This window comes from Cetorhinus maximus, chromosome 21 (assembly GCF_964194155.1).
Source record: "Cetorhinus maximus chromosome 21, sCetMax3.hap1.1, whole genome shotgun sequence".
Classification (NCBI taxonomy): domain Eukaryota; kingdom Metazoa; phylum Chordata; class Chondrichthyes; order Lamniformes; family Cetorhinidae; genus Cetorhinus; species Cetorhinus maximus.
Genome location: NC_135899.1, coordinates 44,753,430 through 44,764,050, shown reverse-complemented (window position 1 = coordinate 44,764,050; position 10,621 = coordinate 44,753,430). Strand labels below are relative to the sequence as shown.

Sequence of the window (10,621 nt, the reverse complement as noted above, 5' to 3'; positions counted from 1 at the left end):
CTGGGATAGAGAGCTAATCCCATTGGGAATTTAAAATGGGCATCGGTGGCATAACTGAGGAAGAATGTGTGGACAAGTACGTGGACTTGTTGGTTCTGAGCAGTTTGTGTGATTCCCTGGGTTTTAATCGGGGTTGAGTATGTAGTGCAACATCCTGGGCATTTACACCAAGCTGTGTCCTCTACCCATCAATATAATTCCCTGCCTCTATCTGCGCATCTCTCTCTCTCTCTGGTGCAGAATAACAGTGGTTTTTGAGTTTGAAGCCATTACCAAGATACCCAAGAAGACGTAAAATTAAAAGATCCCAGTCAATAATCCCTGATCGAAATATAATCAGCCCTGTGACAAATTCCGCTTTATTCCAGATTTAACTTAGTTTTGCTTCCTGGTCTGATTATGATAGAAGAGATTGCAATGTAAGGCAATGATCCATTAATGCAATTTGGTGGGAATTTCTGCCCTTAAGCGTGTTCCTTCTCATCCTAAACTGTTCCCACGAAAGTAGTTTAAACCTTGCAGTCATTGTTGTCTTGAATATTCACGTTTCCACTTGCAGTAAACCGTACTGTTGCCCAGTCGATAATGTTCCCCCCAGGACAATGACAACCTTGACTTACAACCTTGATCTCATTGGCAGTTAAAACATGGTCCCACATATTAACATCTGTTATCTCCCCAACAAAACTCTGACGGACGTCAAACCCTCCACCAACACGGTCCTGTTCCTGACCCAGGATAATTGCACCTCCACCATGCACAATTCCCCCCCTTTTACCAACTTTCCGTATACTTCGTTCTCCATCCACCCAGAATGTTGCCAGTCCCCCTGCAGACTCCCAAGTCACACAGATGTGTCTGAGCTGTGCATTCATTTCTGGGAGGGAGAACTCAACTATGACATTGCCGAGATAAAGACACAGCCTTCCTTTATTCCCTTTCCAGATCAACAGCTCGTTGTTGTGATTTGACGTCGCATAGGAGAACAGCCCGTAACCGTGGGATGCTTCAGAAGCTGCCCTAAAGCAGAGAGTAAAGGCAGACAAGTTGGGACAGTTCGTCGGATACAGTCTGACGTAACTGGTGGCGGTTTTGGTTTGAAATCTCAGCGATTTTCCTGTAAAACCTGTAAAATATCAAGAGTTTAGATCGTGAGGAGCTGTTTGAAAAGATTACAGTCATGAGAAAGAGATAGAAAACAGATTTATCATTAAGGGTGGGATTTCCCGCTCAGCCTGGGGACGCGCGTCCGACACGCCAGAGTGTAAAATAGTGTGTGATGACGCCATGTGAGCGTCCTGACGTTATCATGCATCAGTCTGATATTTCGGTCAGCGCGTGCACACGGGAGTCAGCAGTGCGCCTACCGACAATTAAGAGGCCTATTCAGGCTATTAAATCAATGAATTACACAATATTTTTTTGCTGCCTCTCTAACTTTACAGGTGGCAGGAGTGGCCTTTGGATCTTTGAGGAAACCTCATCCAAGGGGCAGGATGAGGTTTCTGATCTTAATGAAAAATAAAATAAAAAGGTTTGTGAAGCATTTTTGTATCCACACGTTGGGGTGACTGAGTCCGCTGTGTGGACATTTTTTCCGGATTTTTAAAACTTTATTGATTGATTTGAAGTATTACAGCTCCGTGAGGCAGCTCTCTGCCTTCAGGGAGCTTTCACTGCATGCTTGCTTGCGCCTGCACAGACTTCCGCACTCACCCTCCTCCCCCCACTACCCAGGCAGCGCTGAGTGTTTAATTTGCCAATTAATTGGCACAGCCAGTGTGAAATCGTGGTTAGGGACCGATCATGGGTGGTGGGCCGTTTTCCAGCCACTCCTGCCCACTGCATCCGCCAAACGACCTGAAAATCCTGCCCTAAGAATGAAGGAAAGAAAGTCTTGCATTAAAGTAGTTTCATAGAATTTTACAGCACGAAAAGAGGCCCTTTGGCTCCTCATGTCCGTGATGGTCACCAAGCTCCTATCCACTCTAATCCCATTTTCCGGCACTTGGCCCATTGTCTTGTATGCTATGGCATTTCAGGTCTTCATCTAAATGCTTCATAAATGTTGTGAGGGTTCCTGCTTCTACCACCCTTTCAGGCAGTCAGTTCCAGATACCCTCTGAGTGAAAAAAATGTTTCCTCAAATCCCCTCTAAACCTCCTGCCCCTTACCTTAAATCTATGCCCTTGGTTATTGACCCCTCAACTAAAGGGAAAAAGTTTCTTCCTATCTACGCCACTCAATTTTTTAATACCTCAATCAGGTTCCCCCTTTGCCTTCTCTGCTCTAAGGAAAGCAACCCCAGCCTATCTAGTCTCTTTTCATAGCTGAAACGCTCCAGCCCAGGCAACATCCTGGTGAATCTCCTCTGCACCCTCTCTCGTGCAATCACATCCTTCCTATAGTGTGGCAGCCAAAACTGCACACAGTACTCCAGTGTACTAGTGTTTTATACAGCTTCATCACAACCTCCTTGCTCTTGTATTCAATGCCTCAGTTAATAAAGGCAAGTATCCCATATGCCTTCTTAACCACCTTATCTGCTTGGCCTGCTACCTTCAAGGATCTATGACATGCATACCAGTGTTCCTCTGATCCTCTGTATCATTCATTGTGTATCCCTTACCTTGTTAGTCCTCCCAAAATGCATCACCTCACACTTTTCAGGATTAAATTCCATTTGCCACTGCCCTTCACAACTTCAGCACTTTACAGCTAGGTATGTATGTTTGAAGTTTAGACATTGTCATTTTGGAAGCATGGCAGCCAATTTGTGCGCAGCCCACACACAGCCGTGTATTAATCACCAGATAATCTGTTTTGGTGATGCTGGTTGCTGGATAACGTTGGCCAGGACACCGAGGAGAATTCCCTGCTTTGCTTCAAAAGAAAATCTTTTACATCCATCTGAGTGGGCAGGTGGGGCCTTAGTCTAATGTCTCATTTCAAAGAAGGCACCTTCAATAGTGCGGCACTCCCTTGGTACTGCAATTGTTTCATGTTTAAAGACAGCGGAGCTTCTCAGTGCTTTCTCATAGTAAGTCTTTATTGAACTGATCTCAGAGAATGCTTCATGGCAGAGGTCACCTGACTGGCAAGCCAGGTAGGATATGTTGTAATGTTGCATTTCAAAACCCAAACGTCTACCTTTACATATGAATAAACGACGCAAACGTCCCCTTTTTCCTACTGAACAAAAGACAAATTTGCATGCGCAATCATGTGTAACTGAGTTACCCAAGTTACCTAAAATGCACCCAATGTTCTCATGTTTGTGCGACTGGTCAGTCTCTGCACCTGCATTGGGCACAGTTTTTAAATTGTGCAGGCCTCAATGGTGCATGTGCATGTTGTCATTGCTTGTTTGCCTGGGTGATGTTCCCTCTCCAGTGAGTGTTGTTCCTGTGGCAGTTGTTGCCATGGTAACTGTTGTTCCATTGCGGCCTTTGGGGAGCCTTGGACCTCTGGGATTGATAGTAGTTCTGTATCCAGTACAGCTGGTGAGATCCTTTGTTTTCCAGCCGATTGCTGTGAAGGAACAGATTCGCTGGTTGTTTGTATATACCTGCGGTTCCCTGGCATATTTGGTTGTTCGCTTCCACCACGTATAGCCATTATCTGCGCATGTCCAAAGTTTCCACATGTGTTGACTCCTAATGAGAACATTGAAGGTTTGTACCCTGACTGGCTCTCCAATGCTCAACTCTGGCAATGATTTGGCCAATGGTCACCCCCAGAATGTTGCTAGTGGGGTTTGTGATGGTAATGCCACTGAATGTCAAGAGGAGATGGTCATTGCCTGACACTCATATGGTGTGAATATTACTTGCCACTTAAGAAATGAGAGTGGAATTGGAGGGGCACTGGCCATCATCTTTCAGTTTTCCCTGGACTCAGAGGAAGTGCCAGAGGACTGCAGAATTGCAAATATTACACCCTTGTTCAAATAACATTGTAGGGATAAGCCCTACAATTACAGACCAGTCAGCTTAACTTCAATGGTGGGGAAGCTTCTAGAAACAATTATTTGTGATAGATTTAGTAGTCACATGGAAAAATGTGGGTTGATTACATACATAGGAACGTACAAATTAGGAATAGCAGTAGGCCTCTCAGCCCCTCAAACCTGCCATTCAATAAGATCATGGCTGATCTGAAAGTAACCCCAACCCCACATTTCTGCCTACCCCCGATAACCTTTCACCTCGTTAATCAAGAATCTATCTAGCTCTGCCTTAAAAATATTCAAAGTCTCCGTTTCCACTGTCTTTTCAGGAAGAGAGTTCCAAAGACTCACAACCCTCTGAGAGAAAAAATTCATCTCATCTCTGTCTTAAATGAGCGACCCCTTATTTTTAAATCGTGATCCCCGAGCTCTAGATTCTCCCACAAGAGGAAACATCCTCTTCACATCCACTCTGTCAACATTCTTCAGGATCTTAAAGGTTTCAATTAAGTCGCCTCTTACTCTAAATTCCAATGGACACAAGCCTAGCCTTCCCAGCCTTTCCTCATAAGACAACCCGCCCATCCCTGGTATTAGTTTAGTAAACCTTCCCTGAACTGTTTTTAACTCATTTACATATTTATTTAATTAAAGAGACCAGTACAGTACATAATACTCCAGATGTGGTCTCACCAATTCCCTGTGCAACTGAAGCATAACCTCCCTACCTTTGTATTCAATCCCCCTCACAATAAACAATAACATTCTTTTCGCTTTCCTAATTACTTGCTATACCTACATACTAGCCTTTTGTGATTCATGCACTAGGACACCCAAGTCCCTTGGAATCTGAGCGCTCTGCAATCTCTCACCATTTAGATAATAAGCTTTTTTATTCTTCTTGCCAAAATGAATGATTTCACATTTGCACACATGATACTCCATTTGCCAGATCTTTGCCCATTCAGTTAACCTATCTATGTCACTTTGTAGCCTTCTAACATCCTCTTCACAATTTACTTTTCCACTAATCTTTGTGTTGTCAGCAAATTTAGCAACCATTCCTTCAGTCCCTTCATCAAAATCATTTATATGAAGTGTAAGAACACTGGTCCCTGTGGCACACCACTCATCACATCCTGCCAACCAGAGAAAGATCCATTTATGCCAACTCTCTGCTTCCTGTTAGCTAGCCAATCTTCTGTCCATGCCAATATGTTACCTCAGAAAGCATGAGCTTTTATTTTCAGCAATAAAAGCTTTCTGAAAAGATCCAGTATGGATTTCTAAAGGGGAAAGAGTGTTAATTAACTTGCTGGAGCTTTTTGAACAGGTAACAAAGACGGTTGATGAGGGTAATGCTGATGATGCAGTGTACATGGACTTTCAAAGGGCATTCAATACAGTGCCACACAGACTTGAGAAAAGTTATAGCTCATGGAATAAAAGAGACAATAGCAATATGGCTACAAAATTGGCTGAGTAACAGGAAACAGAGTAATGGTCAATGGATATTTTTCAGGCTGGAGGAAGGTTTGTAGTGGAGTTCCCCAGGGGTTGGTATTGGGACCCTTGCTCTTCCTGATATATATCAATGATTTAGATCTTGGTGTGGAGAGGACAATTTCAAAGTTTGCAGATGATATGAAACTTGGAAGCATTACAAACTGTGAGGAGGACAGCGTAGAACTTCAAAATGACATAGACAAGTTGGTGGAGTGGACAGATAGGTGGCAGATGAAGTTTAATGCAGAGAAGTGTGAGGTGATTCATTTTGGTAGGAAGAACATGGCGAGACAATGTAAAATAAGGGGTACAACTCTAAAGGGGGTGCAGGAGCAGAGGGACATGGGCGTATGTGTGCATAGAACATTGAAGATGGCAGGACAGGTGGAGAGGGCAGTTAATAAAGCATACAGTATCCTGGGCTTTATTAATAGCAGAATAGAGTACAAGAGCAGGGAGGTTATGCTGAGCTTATAAAAGACACAAGTTATACCTCAGCTGGAGTATTGTGTACAGTTCTGGGCACCACTCTATAGGAAGGATGTGAACACATTGGAGAGTGTGCAGAAGAGGTTTATAAGAATAGCTCCAGGAATGAGAAACTTCAGCTACGAGGATAGATTGGAGGGGTTGGTACTGATCTCCCTGGAGAGAATGGTAAGAGGAGATTTGATAGAGCTGTTCAAAATCATGAGGGGGTCTGGAAAGAGTAGATAGGGAGAAACTATTCCAGTCCATAAAAGTATCAAGAACGAGAGGGCACAGATTTCAAGTGATTTGCAAAAGAAGCAAATGTGATGTGAGAAAGAAGCTTTTCACACACAAGTGGTTTGGGAATGTAATGCACTGCCTAAAAATGTGGAGGAAACAGGGTCAATCAAGGCATTCAAGGGGGAATTAAATTATCTTTTAAATCAAAACAATGTGCAAGAGTACAGGGAAAAGGGAGGAGAATGGCACTAAGTCATAATGCTCATTTGAAGAGCTGGTGCAGAAACAATGGCCGAATGGCCTCCTTTTACATTGTAACAATTTTGTGATTCTGTTTATCATTCCAAGCCTGGATATTGTCCAGGTCTTGCTGCATATGAAAATGGACTGCTTTAGTATCGGAGGAGTTGTGAATGGTGCTGATCATTGCACAATCAGCAAACATCCCCACTTCTAATCTTAGGATGGGGGCTAAGTCATTGATGAAGCCTCTGAAGATGGTTGGGCCGAGGACTCTGCCCTGAGGAAGTGCTACAGTGTTGTCCTGGAACTGAGATTACTGACCTCCAACAACCACGACCATCTTCCTTTGTGCTTGGTATGACTCCAACCAGTGGAGAGTTTTCCCCCGATTCCCATTGATTCCAGTTTTGCTAGGGTGCCTTGATGCCACACTCGGTCAAATACTGCCTTGGTGTCAAGGGCAGTCACTCTCACCTCACCTTAAGAAATCTATACTGTTCTCCTTTATTAGTCTATACTTGTAGAAGTGGCTGTTCATTTTCTCCAGGATTATTTTTCTAAAAGCATTCTCACCACTGAGATTAAACTGACTGGTTTGTAATTGCAGGGCTTATCTTTACACCTTTTGGAACAACTGCGTAAAATTTGTAATTCTCCGGTCCTCTGGCACCAGCTCTGTATCCAAGGAGAGATTCGAAGATTGTGGTCAGTTTCTTCCCTTATTTACCTCCGTAACTTAGGGCGTTTCCCATCCAGCCAGGGTGCTTATCCACTGTAAGAATGCCAGCCTTTCTAGAACCTTCCCTTTATCTATTTTTATCTCATCCAGTATACCAGAAACCTCCTTAATAACCATCATTTTGGCAAAGTCCTCTTCCATGGGGAACTTCCAACCTGTGACTACACCATGAAGATATTCAGTGGTGGAGAGGAGGCAACACAGTCTTGTCCTTCATTCGTTAATACTTGCTCAGAAATCTCAGGATGTTGGTTAGGAGAAGGCAGCTGACTTACTCCCACTCCTTATTTAAGATACTAAGCCTAATTTTAACAACTCACCACAACCACCCCCACAACCCCCCCTCCCCCCCAACCCCTCTCCCTCCATCTCCCACCTGCTCCATGTAGTTCAATCTGGTCATTATCATGTTCCTGTTTGCTGGGAGCTTGCTGTGAACAAATTGGCTGCCACATTTCCTACATTACAAAAAAAAGCAGCACTTCTAAAATACCTGACTGGCTTGCAGTGCTTTGGAATGTGCTAAGGCTCTGAAAGATGCTATAGAAATGTAAAACTCGATCTATTAAGCACACTGGGCGAGATTAGCTCAATCAGCACAGATCAGGATTGGAACCTGGGATCTTGCTGCCCTGTGTAGGGCTCAGTCCCATGACCCTAAAGTATATTCTCAATGCTGCTTGCACTCTAAGCTGTGTATTACAGCACTGTTACAGACTTAGCTTTACCTGCAGATACTTGCTGATAACCACACGCCACAAGCACAAAGAGAATGAAGGTTTTCATCATGCGTCCTGCCTGTAAAAAATAAACAATCAATGAGTAAATTCATTTCATTTGACACTGTTGTAGATCCATTGAAAATTAGAACTACTGCCCAGCTTCAGGTGTCTTCCCAACAACAAAGACCCCCCCTCCCGGTACTCACTGCAATTCTTCAGAAAATGAGTCTTGTCCTGAGGTGAATCCAATAACCTGTGTTCACAACCTGCTCCAATTTATACTCTGCTGAGCTCAGTCACAGCCAATTATATTGAAGTAAATGAGGAGGCGGAGCTAACACTGCAAACATGGCTTCCTGACATCACCAAAATTTTTACAAAGATCACAAGATAATTAGGATGAGGGTGTCCATTCGGCCCGTCTTAGTTCATCTGTCCAGAAAGATGATAAATTTAACCCTCCCCATTTGATTGGTCCAGTGATAATCGGAGATATTTCCCCAACCTACTCTATCTCTGCATCAGTCCCATGTGTCAATGTCTCTTTCCTGATCTCAGTTGGAAATTTCTCTCATACTAGTTTCTCATTTCCTTTGTACCAGCATAATCTCGGAAGTTCGGAACTCTGGCTGACTGTTGTGGGGACAGACTTTGCAGGGCTGGATTGTGTACAAGAGAATTGGTGTTTTAAATTAAACATTTCACTGGCATTTACCCTGTAACATTTAACTTCATGTTAATGAGGAGGATGGTAATATTTCCACAATAAAACACAGACTCACAAAGGAAGAACTTGCATTTATATAGTGCCTCCTGACCTCAGGACGTTCCAATGCAATTCACAACTAACAAAGTCTTTTTGTAATGTGGGGAAACTCAGCAGTCAATTTGTGCACAGCAAGATTCCACAAACAGTAGTGAGCTAATGAGCAGATCCTCCATTCTAGTGATGTTTGAGGGATAAAAATTGGCCTGTCTAGCATCCTGAGAATGGGTTACTCTGCAGCACAGCACAGTCCGCAGTACAAAATTCTCTCCATTCAGGACACTCTCCAGTAGGGGACACTCTTCAGTACAGGACAGTTCCTGGTACAGGACTTTAGGATATGCAGGCTTTGATCAATGCACATTGGCTGACAGAGATGGAGTGGAAAGGTGTGGTAGTTGTGTTCTTGGCTATTCTTGGAAATGAGATCATTAGCAGATGACAATTGTTCGTTGATGTAGTCAGTGATCCGGTTTGATTTGATGTTTGATTTGAGTGGAATTTTCACCAAGAGACTGGGAGATCTGCTTATATCTGAATAGTATCAACAATAGAAAAAACCTGAATAGGCAAATGAGGCTCTGAAAAATGTCATGTTGATTGAGTTCCCATTAAAAGTGAGAATAGTGAGCTGAACATTCCCTATTAGAGGACACCTCCAAATCTGCCATCTTTACCTGCCCTGGTCTACATGTGACCTCAGACCCACAGAATGTGGTGACTCTTAACTACCTTCTGAAATGGCCTAGCCAGTCACTTAGTTGTACCAAACCACTACAGAAATGTGATAAAGAAAAGAAAATGGACGGACCAGCTGGCATAACCTAGGCACTGAAAATGACAACACGAACCTGTGCCCAGTCAACCCTGCTAAGGCCTCCTTACTGACATCTGGGGTTTGTGCCAAAATTGGGAGAGCTATCCCACAGACTAATCAAGCAACAGCCTGATGTAATCATACTCTCAGAATGATTCATTACAGACAATGTCCCAGACTCCTCCATCACCACCCTACCTAAACCCTATCTCATCGAGGGGCAGACTCACCAGAGATGGAACCACTGTAGTATAGAGGCTGAAGGGATTTACCTTGGGGGTTCTCAACATTGCCTCTGGATGCCATGAAGTCTCAAACATGGGCAAGGAAACCTCCTGCTGATTACCACCTACTGCCCCATCTCAGCTGATGAATCAGTATTTCTCTGTCTTCAACACCATTTGAAAGAAGTTCGGATGGTGACTAGGGTACAGAATGTATCCTGGGTGGGGAACTTCAATGTCCATTGCACCAAAACTGAGTGACGTGGCTGAGTCCTGCGGGACAAATCTGTCAGACTGGGCCTGTGGTGAGGGAAGCAACAGGAGGGGAAAACCTGCTAGACCTTATCCTCACCAACCTACCTATCGCAGATGTCTCTGTCCATGACAGTATTGGTCGGAGTGACCATCTCACAGTCTTTGTGAAGACGGTGGCACACATATTCTGTTGTCTGGCACTACGGCCGTGCTAAATGAGGTACATTCAGAACAGATCTAGCAACTCAAAACTGGGTATCCATGAGCACAGTGGCCATTCAATAGCAGCAGAATTGTATTCAACCACAATCTGTAACTTTATGGCCCAGCACATCCCTCACTCTACCATTACCATCAAGCAGGGTATAAACACAGATTCAATGAAGAGTGAAGGAGAACATGTCAGGAGCTGCAGCAGGCATACTGAAAAATGAAGTGTCAACCTAGTGAAGATTACAACACTGCAATACATGATTTCCAAACAGGGAGACACCATGCGATAGACAGTACTGTGTGATCCAACAACCAATGGATCTCATCAAATCTCTGGTGCCCTGACACATCCAATTGTGAATGGTAGTCGACAATTAAACAACTAACCCCAGTTAGGAAGCTCCACTGACATTCCTGTCATCAATGATAGGGGAGCTGAGCACTTCAGTGCAAAAGACAAGGCTGAAGAACTTGCA

The 10,621-nt window shown here is 43.8% G+C and overlaps 1 protein-coding gene across 1 annotated transcript; it reads right to left on the bottom strand.

Annotated features, from left to right (window-relative positions):
* Positions 1-509: 509 nt before the first annotated feature.
* LOC144695475 (serum amyloid P-component-like) lies at positions 510-9,743 on the bottom strand. The gene is made up of 3 exons (XM_078566352.1): positions 9,726-9,743; positions 7,877-7,946; positions 510-1,126 (listed from the first exon to the last, which is right to left on the bottom strand). Exons 1-3 carry the CDS (start codon positions 9,741-9,743, stop codon positions 510-512), a joined length of 705 nt encoding a protein of 234 aa, XP_078422478.1.
* Positions 9,744-10,621: the final 878 nt, after the last annotated feature.